The sequence below is a fragment of the Cuculus canorus genome, chromosome 2, assembly GCF_017976375.1.
Source record: "Cuculus canorus isolate bCucCan1 chromosome 2, bCucCan1.pri, whole genome shotgun sequence".
Taxonomy (NCBI): Eukaryota; Metazoa; Chordata; class Aves; order Cuculiformes; family Cuculidae; genus Cuculus; species Cuculus canorus.
Genome location: NC_071402.1, coordinates 115325892 through 115343240, shown reverse-complemented (window position 1 = coordinate 115343240; position 17349 = coordinate 115325892). Strand labels below are relative to the sequence as shown.

At 39.0% G+C, this 17349-nt stretch overlaps 1 protein-coding gene across 1 annotated transcript in view; it reads left to right on the top strand.

Annotated features, from left to right (window-relative positions):
- Window positions 1-471: 471 nt before the first annotated feature.
- NPHP3 (nephrocystin 3) overlaps window positions 472-17349 on the top strand; it is a 29941-nt gene continuing 13063 nt past the window's right edge. The window contains exons 1-16 of the mRNA XM_009570420.2: window positions 472-1334; window positions 2190-2315; window positions 3577-3727; window positions 5257-5409; window positions 6747-6880; window positions 7129-7289; window positions 9157-9304; window positions 9873-9947; window positions 10506-10685; window positions 12120-12223; window positions 13084-13198; window positions 14031-14174; window positions 14726-14823; window positions 15292-15394; window positions 15989-16071; window positions 17109-17247. Of these exons, the coding sequence (XP_009568715.2) occupies window positions 987-1334; window positions 2190-2315; window positions 3577-3727; window positions 5257-5409; window positions 6747-6880; window positions 7129-7289; window positions 9157-9304; window positions 9873-9947; window positions 10506-10685; window positions 12120-12223; window positions 13084-13198; window positions 14031-14174; window positions 14726-14823; window positions 15292-15394; window positions 15989-16071; window positions 17109-17247 (2262 nt within the window). The 5' untranslated portion in view covers window positions 472-986. The remainder of the gene's footprint in view (window positions 1335-2189; window positions 2316-3576; window positions 3728-5256; window positions 5410-6746; window positions 6881-7128; window positions 7290-9156; window positions 9305-9872; window positions 9948-10505; window positions 10686-12119; window positions 12224-13083; window positions 13199-14030; window positions 14175-14725; window positions 14824-15291; window positions 15395-15988; window positions 16072-17108; window positions 17248-17349) is intronic.

The window sequence follows — 17349 nt, the reverse complement described above, 5'->3', positions numbered from 1 at the left end:
AAGGTTTATCAGGCGCTGGAACAGGCTGCCCAGAAAGGTGGTGGAGTCACCATCCCTGGAGGTGTTTAAAAGATGGGTGGATCAAGTGCTTAGGAATATGATTTAGTAGCGGACAGGTTATGGGTGGACTTGATGATGTCAAAGGATTTTTCCAACCTAGCGATTCTATGTTTCTATGATTCTCTGATTCCATGATTCTATGAAAATCCTCACTTATCCCCAGAGAAGCAGATTCCTGCCCTCCGGCGCCTTCCGTGAGAAAACAGAGGAGTAACCTGTTTCAAACCGGCAACAGGCAGCTACCCGCGGCTCCACCTCCTCCCGCCTCCCCCCTTTCCCGGGCTGCTCCCGGACGGAGCTGCCGTGGGACGGGGCGGGAGAAGGCAGAGGGAAGGAGGCGGCTCTCCGAGCCGTTTCCTCCCGGCTGCCCTCCCTTCCTCGTCCGGCCGCGTTCCGCGGGCTCGCAGGGCGCTGCGGCTCGGAGGGTGCGGGGCGCTGGTGAGAGGCGCTGCCGGGGCGAGGGGACACAGCCCCGGGGAGAGGAGACGGAGCTGCCCCGGGGAGAGGGGGGAGCATCCCCGAGGAGAGGGGGGCGGCAGCCCCAGGGAGAGGAAGGGGAGCAGCCCCCGGAGAGAGGAGAGGGAGCAGCCCTAGGGAGAGGGGGGAGCATCCTCTGAGTATAGGGGGAGCAGCCCCCAGGGAGAGGGGGGCAACGTCCCCGGGGAGAGGAGAGGAGCCCCGGGGCAAGGACGGGGAGCATCCCCCAGGGAGAGGAAGGGGGAGCCCTGGGGAGAGAGAGGGAGCCCCGGGGCGAGGAGGGGAACCCTGGAGAAAGGAGGAGAGCATCCTAGGGGAGCGGAGGGGATTACCCGCCCCTGGGAACATCCCGCCCCAGCCATGACCCCCGCCTCCTCGCCCGCCGGGGTCCCCGCCGCCGCCGCTCGCTGGTAAAGCCTTGACCGGGGCAGCATCCCCCCTCCCCCGCAATGGGGACGGCTTCGTCGCTGGTCAGCCCGGCCGGCGCTGTCGGGGAGGTGATCGAGGACACGTACGGTGGTGGCGAAGCCTGCGAGATCCCGGTGGAGGTGAAGCCGAAAGCCCGGCTGCTGCGCGGGTCCCTGCGGCGCGTCGGGGGCTCCCGTCCCGCAGGGCTCCTCGGGGCCAGCTTCAAGTCGACGGCGTCGGTGCAGGAGCTGGAGTGCGCGGCCGAGTACGAGCGGCTCAAGAAGGAGTACGAGATCTTCCGTGTCAGCAAGAACAATGAGTTGGCCTCCATGGTGAAGAAGGAGGCCAAGCTGGACAGGGAGAACAAGCGGCTGCGGGCCGAGCTGCAGGTAGCGCCCTGACACCCAGGGCAGCCGAGCGAGGGGACACACACGAGTGACACGGCCAAGGTCGCCTCCCGCATCCCAGGGAAGGCGATGGGTGCGATGGGTTTGCCTTCCCAAGGAAGGCAAGATGCTGGAGAAAGTGCATGTCCTAGTGCGACCCTGGTGACCTGTTGGGGTGTGGTCAAGGCTGGGCACGGGGACCCCACTGTGCACCTGGAGTGAGGAAAGATATGGAATACTGGAATAACATTGGAGTCCCACCTGGAAAGTGATATAAAACCTTTTATCAGGGAAGGATACTGGGATAACATTTTAGTCAGACCTGGAAAGTGATCTAGAACCTTTCATCAGGGAAGGACGGGCTGCCCAGGGAAGTGGTTGAGTCACCATCCCTGGAGGTATATAACAGATGGTGGATGAGGTGGTCAGGGACGTGGTTTAGTGGTTGATAGGAATGGTTGGACTCGATGATCCTAGTGGTCTTTTCCAACCTAGTGGTTCTATGATTAGATGATACTGCGGTAACATTGTAGTCAGACCTGGAAGGTGATCTGAAAACTTTTATCATGGCAGGATACTGGGATAACATTGTAGTTCCACCTGCAAAGCAACCTAAAATCTGCGATCGGAAGGATACTGGAATAACATTGTAGTCAGACCTGGAAAGTGATCTAAAACCTTTTATCAGGGAAGGATACTGGGATAACATTGTAGTTCCACCTGCAAAGCAGTCTAAAATCTTTTATCAGGGAAGGATGCTGGGATAACATTATATTCAGACCTGGAAAGTAATCTAAAATCATTTATCAGTGATTGCTTTCACTCAGGAAAAAAAATGGTATTATTAAATGTTTTCAGGCACTTCAGAAGACATATCAGAAAATACTTAGAGAGAAAGAAAGTGCCTTGGAAGCGAAATACCAGGCGATGGAGAGAGCTGCTACTTTTGAACATGATCGAGACAAGGTCAAAAGGCAATTCAAGGTATGGCTGGACTTTTGTTTTTTCCTGGGAAAATGGCCAAAAAGAAGATTGATGTCACTTGGTTGCATTTCCTCAATGAACTCTTCTCCAATAGCTTTCACAAGGATCTCTCCTTAAAACAAAAGTGAATTATCATGGTTGTAGCTGCCTGTTTTCTTTAAGATTATCCTACCGAAGCTTCTCTGTAAAAGTATGAGCTAAAAAATAGAAAATAACTTTTTAAATAGTGAAAGGAGAATATGCAGTGACTCATCTTAAACTAAATTTCTGTTATTTGAGCACAGAGATATATTCATGTTTAAGAGTGCCAAGAAAACATGGGCTGCAAACTGAGACATGCTGAAGGAATGTATAAACACAGAGTTCCATTATTTCTGAGTACATTTTATATATAGCATTGTAATATTTAACACTTCTAGCTTACATTGAGGAAAAGCGTGTTTTGGTGCAGCTCTTTTGGCTGCTAAAATACGATAGCCGGTTAAAGACAAAAGCCTTTGCACTTTCTAGAAGGGTGATTTGAAAGGCCAGGTTGGTGCTTTTGCTTTTCCCTTGCTGCAGATGAATGTACTTCTACAACCCAAAACAGGGCAATAAGTCCTGGGTTTGCACCTTTCTCAAGATTCTTGATGTCTTTAATTGTAACAGGTGTTAATGTTTGGCAAGTACTGAAAAAGAGGATAAATTTTGACCCTATTTACAAAAATGAGATCTGAAGATTCCATGTCTTTGAATTTAAATCTAGGTTCATGTTTTATTCCCCACATGATGGTAGTATTTTGTAAACAGAACAGCTGGAGGTGCTCGACTGCTTACTATATTAGGAAATTTAAATTTCCACAACAATTAAAACTAAATAAAAGTTTATATGTAAATGTAAAAAATCCAAAAAGACACGAGCATGAAGGCATAAAAATTGTAGCATGTAGTAATTTTAGAAGACAGTAAACTTTAAAAGGTGAAGAAACTTATTTGCCATTTTTAATGAACTTCCCATATCAATGCAGACTTCTGACTTTCCGAACAGTATGCTAAGGTTTAAAATGGTAAACTTTTAAAAAAATAAATGATTTTAAACTGTGTTTTCCTGCTCATTTATAGGCTTCTGACAGCTTCTTGTTCACATTTTCATGCCTTTGCCTGCTAAATAAATGCTAGAAACTTATTTTTACAATTGAAAGCAGGTAACACGAATTCAGGAGCCGATAATGAATTTTAAAAGACTTGTGATTTGTATTTCATTTTTCTTTCCTGCTCATAGATTTTCAGAGAAACTAAAGAAAATGAGATTCAGGACTTACTGAGGGCCAAACGAGAGCTAGAAGCAAAACTTCAGAGACTGCAGGCCCAAGGAATCCAAGTGTTTGATCCTGAAGAGTCCGATTCTGACGATAATTGTACGGATGTCACGGGTGAGAATTTCATTCCCAGCATTTTGTGTTGGAACATAACTGAAGTCTGTGAATAGTAAAGCACAATACAAATCTTTATGTTCCTTTGAGAAAAGTTTTATTAATCTAGGTGAAAAGCAACATAAAGTAGTTTAAAGGTTAAAAGCAGCAGACTACAAACTTAGCTTAGATTGTGGGAACCCCATGTTTCTGGTTTTAAATAAATAGATGAAGAAAATAGAGGACTGTCCAGACACAATGACTGAAACATTATTTTTTAAAATTGTTCCATGTTCCATTGTTCTAGTCTTTTCTGAGTTATTTCATTCTAGATCTGAGAAATCATGTTCCAAAGGATTCAAAAAGCATACCTGAAAGTAGGAGAAATCTTAGGTAGACTTACTGTGCATAAACCATGAAGTATGCCAGTCTTAGCTGCTGTATTTTTCAGGATAGCAGAGTTTGGTATTTAACAAACATGAACTGTCTGTAAGAGTCATTTTATTGAAGAATTTTTTGAAAGGGAAGCCCTCACAAACTTAATGACGTAAAAGGCAGAACCTTATATATGCTGTAAGAGGTATTTGGTAACTTGGGAAGGATTCAGGTAGGTATGTGATCTGTCCTCTGAGTTTTTATGTGCTACAAAATGGAGCAATAACTGTAGCAGACAGCTAGTGCTATAACATTTGGTTATGGGTGGTGATATGATTATGGTGGCCACCATTACCTCTTGCACCTTGAAAGGATTACTGAGGAAAAAATGCGTGCGAGTGCTGTTGCTTAACCTTTGATTTGCTTATTGGGATATATTAGCAGATACATCTCGGCAAGAGTATCAATATGCAATCTTTGAAAGCAGAAATGTTTCAAAATGCAGTGATCACCTTTTTGTGTCATAATGATTCATTCGATGAACTTTAGTAGTTCAGATGGTCCTTTTATATATTTTTTTCTGTCTTTTGCATAAAGTATTTTTTGAGTTCATGCTTCCCTTCTTACCTTTTTTGATGTCTTTTTTGATTTCCTGATTTTTTCCATGGGAGATTTATTGTGTCATGCACATTGTATATTGATTGTGAGTAGTGTAAGCCAATGATGTTATGAAGAGGTACTGTGAAAGCTCTTTCATGCAGCACAGAGAATATATTTCAGTCCTGACCTACAGGCCCTTTATGCTTTTCCAGTGCTGGAACATTCCTGAACAAAAGCTGTCAATTTTGTGATGTGCACAAATGGCTGCAGTAATACTGTGAACTGTTTTCCTGATTTGTAACAAGTCAGCATTTGAACCCAATAGATGTGGGCAATCTGTATAATAACAAACAATGGCAAATAACCTTGTCTTTCAGCATTGTGGCTTCACTTCAACTTTAGACATTCACCAATTTAGAACTACAGCGTACAAAGGTGTGAGCAAATCTGTCAAAAGAGAAAAAATTACGAGCAGTGGCACATGGCAGTAGGTTTCAGTTGGAGTATTTAAGGTTGATAATTTACCTTTTTTAGTGAGAATGAAGAGAGGTTTTTTTTTGTTTTCCAATTCTTAGCTACTGGGGCACAATCTGAATACTGGAATGGAGGAGCTTTGGGAAGTGAGCCATCCATGGGTAGTATGATGCAGCTTCAGCAGTCTTGCAGAGGGCCTGAATTTGCTCATAGCTCCATAGATGTTGAGGGACCATTCGCAAATATAAACAGGGGTAAGTAATGGTGATTTGGTTTGCATTTTAGATGTCTGTGTCATTTTTCTATCAGTTCTTAAGTAATTCTGTTCTTTTTTAGCTCTTTTTCTGTCCATTCTTGGATAATTTGACTGAAGAGTTATTTAGAATTCTTTGTAAAAATGAAAGGAACTGTAGCTGTACATGCTAAGTTATATTTAATATATTGGGTGACTATAGTATGTGCAGCAATGATTTTAGTAAACAGCAGTGAATCATGCTTCATTGTGAGTAAAGCAAATACTGTTTTGTTGCCTATGTTGACTAAGGAAGATAGTCATCTTCCTTTCAGTATCTCCTGGTGTTCTATTTTCCATTTGTATTCAAACTCTCTGCTTCCTGAGTGTGAATGTTACCTTCACAGTAGAATAAATTATATCATTGAATTTACATGGGTTTTGACTCTGCATAGGAGGCAATTTATGTAAATCTGATTGCAAGACCTGGATGTATGCATTGTTATGTGAATCAGTGTCAGATATTTTCTTGTCAATAATTGTTGGGTTTGAACTTGTTTCCTAAATGGCCTCTTGTAAATTGTCTTCTGGTGCTCTGGTTTCCCTCACTGCTGTCCTGGCTCTGGAACCCCTCCTGCATATAGTTGATTTTGCTGCCAGTTTCTCCCTTTTGTCTTCAGTCCTTCAGGCTCTGATTCAGAAATCTGTGCCTGCAAATTGGGAGGGGAGGGTCTGCTCTGTGATGGCTCCAGCTTCACACACCAAGCCTTGTGTCATCCCATGTGGTAGTGGAAGGAGAACCTCTTCCTATCTTGAAAGAATGACCAGCCACGAAGGGAAGAACCTAAGAAAGTTTCGAAATTCCTTGCTTCTGTAGGGAATTGACATACAGCACTACAGAAAGCAATGGACTTCATCTCAAGAAGATAAAGTTCCCATAATGTTTCACTAGCGTTTATTTGCCTGGTCTAACTGAAATACCTATAGGTCTGGAGGCAAAAATATGATGTTTGATTCTAAGTGTTTTATTTCTGTGTAGTTTTACTTACTTTACAACTATAAGCTTGATCTTGTGGATATGTTTCATCAATGCTATTTAGAGGAAATCTAATTGTAGTGATAATATGAATGTACTTAACACTTGCTTTGCCACATTGTCAAATTATGTGACATTATCAGATAATATGGGTTCTCTAAATTCAAATTTATAAAATTAAAATAGTTGAGTAAAATTGTCACTATTTAAAATAAACTGTAGTGTTCATAATGTTAAAAGATGATGACTTATCTGTTATGCATTGTAATCAGATATAAAGTTCTCTCGAGTTTATTTTATTGCATTTTTTTTTTTGTTGGCAGATGATTGGGATGCTGCTGTTGCCAGTTTATTGCAGGCTACTCCTCTATTTTCCCACTCTCTGTGGAGTAACACAGTAAGATGTTTTATTATTAGTACTGATGAGACTCAACCAGAAGTGGACATCTTTATTAGAGTGAGTATCTCACAGACTTATGCTAATTTATGTATTTTGTTTCCACGGTGATACTTATTCAGAAATTTGCCTAATATTTCTTGAAAGCTTTAGTATGTGTAGCCTGATTTCAGTGAAGTCAGTGAAAATATTGTGAAGGACTTCGTGGAAAGAAACTGTCTAGAGAAAAGAAGCTGAGATTTATCAAGTAGGTCCTTAGTGCTGTGCAGATTTAGTAGTAAAGCACCATTATTCAAATTTGCTTTCAGAACTACTCACCAAAGCTTCAGAGAGTCTGTGAAACAATGGGGTACTTCTTCCAAGTTGTTCATTTTTCAGCAGAAAATGAAAGGCCTCTAAAGGATGTAAGAAAATGGGAAATTGAAAAAAGTTCTTTAGTCATTTTGCTCCTACATTTAACTTTGCCAAGGTAAGTATTTTACAGACTAGTAGAGCAAATGGAAACTGGTAATGCAGAGCACATAGCTTATTAAAATGTATGTGATGCTTTGCTCATTACATTTTCTAAGCTGGCGTCTTCTAAGTGGTACTCCCTCAAACTTTAGGTTTCCTGGAGCAGACAGAAAAGAATATATCAGCTTTGTGTCATTTCCTTTTTCTTGTAGCTACAGATTTCCTTCAAATACAGCATGAAATATGTTTGTCTTCTTGGTACAGAAATGTTTCACTTCCAAGAGCAGCTCTCCATTGTGTGCATTGCCAGAGTTTTACAAATTCAGGATGGCTGCTGTGAATGTCCTCAGTGTTTTTCATTTGCTTATCTAGCCTTACACCTGTCTGTAGTATTTCGATTTTATTCTGTCATGTATTATTTTCTATCTTTGGCTATTTTGTGGACTCATTTCATGGCTTTCCTGTGTGGTAGCTTATGCTAGCTTTCCACAGCTTAGTTTACTGAAGTCACGAAGTTTTATGACACATGGTAATGCAATGTGTTCTTTTTGTTCAGTGAGTAATTTCCTGACCTTCTAGAAGAAGAAACATGAGTTGCTAAACGAAAAAAAAAAAAAAACCAAACCCAAACTAGGGATACTTTTAGAGTTGTGTTAGGATGGTTTCTGTTATACATTTGGGAATATCGGGTGGAGTTTGGTTTTGATGTTTAGGGGAGGGAGCAGTGTCCTTCTGCTGAAGAAGAGCGAAAAAGGGATTAGAAGAGATAGTATTGAGCATCACAGAGTGGTCATTCCAAAATGTTTGTAATTATGCAAACATCTGAAAATACTACTATGCACTAAGTGTCATAGTAGGGGTAGATTTTGAACTCTTAAGGATTTCCAATGGTGTTGTGTTATTAGGGCTCTCATATTAACTAGACCTGTTTCTGTAAATAAAACATGTGCCTGCAGAGAATTAAAGACACGAGTAGATTTACAACAGTGGGGTGGTGCAGGGAACAGTCAGGTACCACAGAAGATGCTAATTTGTTTTCATAGAGGAATTGGACTGTAGCTGCCATACATTTATGCTCTTAGAAAGATAATGTCAGCTGCTGAGGCTGTATTGGCATACTGTTGACAAATAACTCAGTTTTATGCATGTGGGTCACATGTGTTTAAGAATGAAACATGCAAAGAAAAAAGGCACAAAGGAGCATTCCTGCCAACAGTGTTTACTTAGATTCTCTTGGAAAAACTGTAATGAAATTGTGGTGCTTATAAAGAACATAATCCTGTCTGCTATTGTTAACCTCCCAAATGTATATAGTTCCTTCTATTGAACAGCAATAAATTGCTGGGAAATACATCTGTGGGTATAACTCACATATATAAATACAAAGTGCTTTTGAGTTTTTAAGTGTGTAATTTTGCTTTTCGGCTACTATAAATTAAAAGACTGTCCTACATCTGACAAATACTAAAGGAGTTCTAAAAAGGCCAGGGAATTGAGCAGAGCCTTGAAATAAATGATGGCAGAGTATGTATATGATGCTTATTCATAATGTATGAATCCACGTTCTTTCCATGCAAGGCAGTTATTTGTCACTCTGCTTAGTGGTATGGAAGATCAACTTTGAATTTACAAAGCGATAATCAAAAGAATTAATAAATGGCTTTAATGTTTTTGGTACAAGTAGGAAAACTTCCTCCCTTAGCTTTTCTTTGCTTCAGAGTTTATTTTAAATTCTCTGCTGAAGTATTTTCTTGACCTTTGTTGTAAATAGATCTGACTTTTGAATTAGGTTTTGCAGTGAAACCCATGTTTGGAGCTTGTGTTGATTGAACTGTTTACTACAGCAGTGTAATATAGCACAAGAATGCTGATTTCCAATCTAGTTGTTTGTTGGAGGACTGTGAAGAAGCCTTCTTGAGAAATCCAGAAGAAAAATCTCGGCTAATTTACCACAGAAAGGAGGATGGCAAAGTCAGTTCAGTCTCGGTGCAGCAGTTAATTGAGCAAATCTCTTACACAAACAAAGCAAAGGTATGGCGTTTTAAAGACTGGTGAGTTTTAAAAGGCTTACTTCCCTGCCATAAACAGCATTGAGTACGAGCAGTCCCAGATTTTAGGAGAAATTGCATTACACTCATTGCCCTGGACACTCATTATGTGAGCAGATTGATGAAGCTGAAATTTATGAATATTATGAAATTTTCATTAGCAGGGGAGAAAAAAGAGCCACTGCATTTCCACTGAAAAGAACCCCTATGTCGTAAGGGTAGAATTTCTAAACTGCTTTTAGCCATTTAAATGGCAAAGTTATTTATATAAGGTCCCTCTGTAGCCACCAAAGACCAAGAAGCGTTCCTGCAGAGAGGTTTCTCCCATTTGAAAATAAATTAGTTGCCATTTATTTCCCTCTACAGATAGAACTGTTGAGAAAAGCTGAAACTTTTGCCCAACTTTTAAAAGCTTAGGCAAAGTGAATGCTACCTAAGGAATGCAACAGAATGGAATTTATATGTGTTCCAGAATGTTTTTGTTGGAAGACCTAAATACTGTTCCCAGCTGGATTCAGGGTTATGTCATGCATTGCCATTTACTTTTTCAGATGATTGATCATATTGGAGGTGTGAAGGAAGGAGCATATGAAATCTATAATTGTGTGGAAAAGATAATTAAACAGGTGGAGTACATGATGCATTTCAGCTTTTTCTATTCCTGCTCTGATTTATGCTCTTAAATGATGTCAGTGTGATTACTATATGCTACTTCAATTTATTCTTAAATTCTTAACTTAAATGTTATTATGTTTTATTGTTTTATCTGGCACGCAAATCTACAAGTGGAAAGTAGAACCTAGAACTGAGCAGTGCTTTTGTGGGCAGAAGCAGAAATAACAGGGAAGAGGGATCTATTTGTGGCCTAAATTCTCTTTTAATTTCTCTTTATCCATATCATAGGATGAGGAAAGATTGCATTTTCTACCCTCTCTATCCTTCCCTGTGGTGAGTTGCTTCCACAATGAGAAGACTAAAACAAATGTCTTGAAACCTATGGATTCAGAGTTAATTCAGTTTCATCAAATCGCTCATTTATGTTCTTGGCTATTCTAAAAGGAAGTCAGCATACTGATGTTAGTAGAGCTACACTCCTATACAGTGGAAGTGGAATAAACACTAAATGTGCTTGCGCTGTTAAGAATTGTAGTTAGTTTTCTCTATCTAATTTTCTTTTTACTTAGGATATATTGGGGTGTGAAATGACAGAACTAGAGGGCAAGGATTTGAGTAATAAGGAAGAGTCCACTGCTCCCGAAGAAGTTGTTTTTGGTGATGTATTGTGGGATGCACACGATGAACAAGAACAGATGGAAGCTTTTCAGCAGGCCTCTAATTCAACGTGTGAGCTGGGATTTGAGAAAGTAAGTACATTGGAAATGTATATGGATGAAGAGAAAGTCATCGCTTATTTCCATATCTTGTTAGGCAAGATGTGCTTCTACAGAAGAAGCTGTGTCTGAGAGCACCCTTGAAGCTATTACTCCTTAGGCTAAAAGAAGCCATATGTCTTATATAGATGGCATATTTATTTTCTGGGAAAGGTGCCAGTTTGTGTGTTGTTGAATGACATTGATGAAGAAGCAGTTGTTTCTGCACTGGAGGAAAGCACTGTAATGGTGTGCTGAAAGTAGAGTGTCCTCTTAGACTTTGGTCGTCAATAGAAAAGGCTCTGAATGCCTTTTTTTTGTTTTGCGGGGAAGGGAGAGGACAGCAGGAAATCTGAGCTCCATCTTGACAGCTGCAGTTAGGTCTTCTGGAGATGGCTAATGAAAAGATTTCATCTCATCATGCAGCCGTACCTGTGTGAGACGAACAGAGGAAACTTTAAAAGCAGAGCTGCTGAATAGCTTAGTACTTACTCATTCTTTGAAATAGGATGTTTAAAACATAACAAATTGGGGATATTGGGTAGAATTATATGTAGGCAAGGTGTAACGAATGTAGGAACCAAAAACATCAAAGTGGTTGTGGAAAGTGAGGTGACAGCTTATTGGAGCAACTTTATTTGATGTTAGAATGTAACATAAGCATGCAGTTTCTGTATTATTGTATTTAAATTGTCATTATCCCTATTTTACTAGCACTATTTATTCCTTTTACTTCACTGCTCATATATTGGCAGTGGTTTGGAAGAGTGTGACATCTTTACTATACTCTAGAACAGTACAATAATTGAACATTAATGAAAAAAATAACTGTATATCATAATACACCTACATTTCTTTTTTTGCAAACAAAATATTTCTCCCAATTGGAGGAAGGATGGTTTTGGTTTTTTTGTCATCCTCAACTCTGCTGTAACATTCTTGGGCATTCCTGTGTTGAAAGAAAGCCTTTCTTTAGTGTTCTTAATGCCTCAACGTATAATTCAGGGCAGATGCCAGCATTGAAATGCCAGCATTTCCTGGCAACTGTATCCAGTGCAGTGGAGTAGTTGTGGGAAAGGAGGGGCAAGGAAGCCTGAATAGACATAGTACCCAATTGCTTTATTGTGGTGACACTAATTCAGTTTATTAGCACTGAAAGTTCCATTTTAAATAGAGGTTTGAAAAATAAATTTATTTTACACTTTCTTTAAAACAGAGAATTCTGTGGTTTAAGTGTCTCATTACAAAATTTATTTCCATTTGTGTTATATTACATTTCAATAGTTATTCCCTTACCTTAATAAATCTGTGCATGTATTTTGTATCTAGATGGCTTGCAATACTAAGCACTATGTTTCACTCTTAAACCATGGAATATTTGTAGTGATTGTTTCTTTGTTTCTTTTTTTTTTTTTTTTCCTTTTGTAGTATTTTGAACGTTTAAATGACCTAGTAGCAGCACCAGCTCCAATTCCACCTTTGCTTGTCTCAGGAGGACCAGGCTCTGGGAAATCTCTCCTTCTGTCAAAATGGTAGTTAAAACTTTTTTTTTTCATATAAAAATAAAATTGAAGGAAAAAAGTTTCCATTACATTTCAAACATCATGTCATATTAATTAGAGGTAAAGTGGGAGCGTTTACAAAGCGCTGACATTATTGAAACATCCTGAAAAGATTTGTAATAACTGAGTAGCTAATTCCATCTAGACTGCCGTTATCATCCTCCTGATTCCAATTGCAACACCCTGCAGAATTGTCTTTAAAGAATATTAATAAGTGGTTTCACACCACAGTGGAGCATGTCCCCCCTCAAGTAAATTTTCATTCAAGAAACATTTTGACAACACCCTCAGACACACGATGTGAATGTTGGTGTTGCCCTGTGCGGGGACTGAAGTTGACTCAATGATCCTTGTGGGACCCTTCCAACTCGGGTCATTCAATGATTCTGTGATTTAGTAGCTCAGTAATGTTGCTGTTCTGTGGCGCACGAGAGGAGTCCTTTTGAGTCTTTTTAACTGAAATAAAGATCATACCTAATACTCTATCATAGAAATGTGTTTTATGATCACTTGTAGTCTGTGACAAAATTTGCTGACATAGAAATAAATGCATAGTGACACTACTTAAAAGCTTAGTGGCATGTGACTGTATGGCACCAGAAAGGGCATTTGTTAATGGCTGTCAGTACCAGGGAGTGCAAAAATAGAATCTGACATTAAAAAGTTCAATTATTGCTCAGGAAATGTCTATCCTACTTTGTAAGATAAACATGGAATACCTCTAGCTCATATCTCTTATTTCCTTCGGCAAAACGGATAGTTTTTATTTGAGATATTTGCAAAATTATAGACTGTTAGTGCCTTTTTTTTTTTTTTACTTCTCTTATTAGGATTCAGTTGCAACAGAAGCATTCACCAAACACACTAATTCTTTATCACTTTGTTGGGAGGCCCATGTCTACTAGTTCAGAATCTGCATTGATAATTAAACGCCTTACTTTGAAGGTATGTGATATTATTACATACTCTGCATTCTTTGGAAGCTGCCAGTGTGTTTGCATATGTCAAAAGATAAAATTTTCTACATCAGTTAAGGGTAGTGCAGTTGCAAGGCACTACAGAATGACAGGAATCTAATCCTACACATTGAGTGCAGATCAATTAAATAGCATTTCTGGGATATTTGTAATAGATTGGAATTAGCAGTTATGCTTTCAGTGACCTATATTGGTGGCTTATAAGACCATATTGGCTTCATCCAAAATTTCCTGCCATCTGGCCGATGAGAGAGACAGGTGGTACCTCTTCTATCCATGTGTTTAGAAACCTGAGGCTGTATTTGCCAGTTGGCACCATATTGTTCCTAGACGAGTCTCTCTCCTATGTTAATTTATTTTTTAATTGTGTTAGGTGGGTGGGGAATAAGTGAGGAGTATTTTCGTGCCAGGATCTGAGTTTTCTTCTTCCTTCACAGGATGGCACTAAGGACCTCATAATAAAACCATTAGAAAAATGAAATCAATTGTGTTCTCCTTGTGATTTTCTCCTGACTTTTAGAAGTCTCTTTAACCTGTGCAACTTTTAAGTCCTATAAGTCCCCCAGGTTCCTTGTTCATTGTGTAAACTTATGTTATCTCCCTAGAATTTACACAATGAGTCCAACAAATATTCTTTGTTCTGCATATGACAGCTTTCTGTATACATTAGAAGGAAAGAATTCTGTCTGAACTTGACTAGAAAAATTACCCCAAAATAGTGTGTTGGGTTTTTGTTTTCCCTCTTGTGTCTATAGAACATCTTTCAATGTAGAATTCATTGTATGTTTATAATTATGCAGCTTATGCAACACTCTTGGTTGGTGTCGCCTCTGACTTTGGATCCAGCTAAACTTCTGGAAGAATTTCCCCGCTGGCTGGAAAAACTTTCTGCACGTCATCAAGGCAGCATTATTATAATTATTGATTCTATTGACCAAATACAGGTATGTTTTCAAAATACTTGCCATTCATCAGTCTAAAGGAAACCTTGACTGTTTTAATAGGTTCAGCTGTATGGGTGTAACAGAAATTCTAATGTTTGCTTTGCTTTAAAGACCACCTATAGAAAATAGTTTTGCAAAAAGTGCAGATGAGTTAAAATAGTCTTTAAATTTTAATTGACAAATTTTGTATTGGGTTGTTTTGGTTTTTTCCTTCTAAGTTTATCTTGACACCTTAATTTTTGAGCAGTCCAGTTACATTATTTATCCAAAGATTGAAGGCTGTGAGCTGATTTATTGGGCCTATAAATAGCCTAGTCTTTACGAAGTGAACATTTCCACAATAGTATTCTATCATCTGGTTCATTTTATGTACAGTCATGCTGCTATATATCAGGGAGTGCTGTTTCTAGAACCAGATCATAAGCAATTTTTAAGGACTTTGGAGAATTTAAGACTCCTTTCACACTGGGTAGTGCAGTTAATGAAATGAATCAACTTCTGGCATTGTTTTGAACAACCTTTGCATTAAATAACCAGAGTTTGTTTTTAAGCAAGCTGAGAAGCATATGAAGTGGCTGATAGATCCACTGCCAGTGAATGTGAGGGTGATTGTATCAGTGAATGTGGAAACGTGTCCACAGGCCTGGAGGTACGTTACATTTCTGAGACATCTCAAAGTAGCTGAGTTAGAATGATTGTTATAAATTACAGTTACTTGTTGAGGAGCAAACAGCTGGATTTATCAGGACGTGGAGATTTGATAGGATAAGGTTTGCAATCATTGAAGACATTGAAAGCTTCTCCATTGTAACTGCAGTGAGGACAGTTTTTAGCTATTGGGAAGCCAGATTTATGTTTTACTGTGTTGGATCTATCCAGATGACTATATGAAAGAGTGTATTAATGCAATCAGATGCATATCAAGAACCACAATACCAGGATAAGGCTAAAAGTGGAAATTTGACTTGTGATGACTAGAATTCCTTAGTAGCAGAGAATAGCTTCAATTACTGCTTTGACATAAAACTTTAAAAAGCTTTGGAACTTCAATGTCTTTTTTTCCCTTTGTGCGCTATTTAATAAGGTCTGAATATGACGTTGTTCTCTCTTGCCAAAGGTTATGGCCCACGCTTCATCTTGATCCATTGAATTCCAAAGATGTTAAATCGCTCATTAGTGCAGAATGTAACTCTGCCAATATTAAATTGACTAAAGAGCAGGTAGGTCTGTTGCAGTTCTTCTAAAGTACCTTGCTGTAATACAGCTTTTAATTAAAACATGGAAAGATTAAATAAGTCCAGCTGCCAAAAGAAATTACTAGCTGACTAGATACTACTGCTCAAGATAGCATGCAGTCTGAGTATTTGTACCCTGTGGCTCATAGCACTGAAAAATATGGAGGGAACAACATAAATTATTAACACAAAAACAGTGTAGTTGCACATATTGCCGTAAACATGTTTAATTTTAGAATAATAGAAGGTTTAATATTGCATAATACTGTAACAACGATTGGCAGAATGGGACAAAAAAGTATTTTACCTCTTTGCCTTGGAGACCAATTCTGTAAAGTAATTCTCATCTTGAGAAATTCGGCAGTTTGATCCAAACTCTTAAATTCAAATGACAACTTTCACTCATATGCTTCTATAGCCAGAAAAACAGGCAATGTTTTCTGCACTAGTTAGGTCATAGTCTCCAGATGTTACAGATAGAAGCATATCTAGAAATTTTGTTTTCTTGTCAAGCACTGAACATTTTATTGGTGTGGTTTATTTAGTCTTCGCTTACAGATTTTGTTTAAAATGTTGTAGGAGAAGAAACTTGAGAGACATTGTCGTTCTGCCACAACTTGCAATGCTCTGTATGTCACTCTCCTGGGCAAAACCATTGCTTGGTAAGTTGAGATGATCTTGAAATTACTATGCTTATCGCTAGATTAGAAGACTTAAAGTAAGTTTGTTAGCATTTTGAAATACATTCCTTTAACATAGAATGAATCGTGTTAAGAAAAAGCAGTAGAGCTATATGCACAGATTTCTCCCTTCACTGATTGTGAATGCAATGGAAAGAAAAATCAGAGTATACAATCACCATTTTGATACTAAGTGAATCCAAATAGTTGCGTCTATCTGTTTTCAGCTCTTCTGTTCGTATTTTATTTTTCCATTGTTCTGCTTTCTGGGTATGTCAGTAGCTTCAATGATTTTTAAAAGGTATTCAGAGAATAATGTTAAACATGTTTGTTGAATAGTTTAATTTGGGTCTGTTATATTTACTGAAGTACCAGATAGTTTACCTCATAGACTTTTAAGGCTAAAATGAAGATCAACAACCGTTTGGTTTAACAGCCTGCATATATAGTACTTTGCCCTTTAATTCCTGCTGTGAAGGAAATAAATCTTCCCTCTTGTGTAAGAGAATGCTTACTAAGTGGATTGGCTTATTATTAAGCTAGATTTCTCCTTGTTGAGAAAGACGCGTTTTTAGCTTTAGAGACTCCCAGAAGATGATACACTGACTGATAATTTACTCTGGGTGACTAATTTTCATTATTTTCTGTTTCTGTTTTATATCCTAGAGTGCTTAATTGCTCCTGAAAACGTGCTTTGTAAGTGCATTAAATGCAACAGTGGCGTGTGATTTTATCTTTATCCAGCCTGATGTTCTTACTTTGTAGTGCTGGAGGAAAAAACACTGCAGCGCACTTTTTTCTTAAATAAAAATGCTGCAGTTATTTAGAAAAATCAGGCAGTACGACAGAAGCTGGCTTCAGGAATTCACCTCTTCCATGTTTAATCTCACCAAGTGCTGTGCACCTTTTAAGCTCAGTAGGAATTTGGAGCACTTTTGAGATAGAGCTCTTCAGTAGTTTCAGTTCATCTTAGTCAAATCTAATATGCTGAACCATGCCCTTTTTGTTCTTCTGCTCAGTGTTGGAAATACAGGAAGTATGGATGAAACCCTTCAACAGTGTTTCCAATGTCAAGACACAGTGTCGCTGTACAGGCTTGTTCTGAGATCAATTCAAGAATCATTGCAGAGTGATAAAGAGAAAGGTCTTTTGAGAGAGGTAAGCAGAAAATGCATCAGTGTTTCTACGGGTAATGTATATCCTTTCCTGTGAAGAGTTTTTCTTGAGTTAAGTATAAATTTATGTTGGTTCATATGTGTG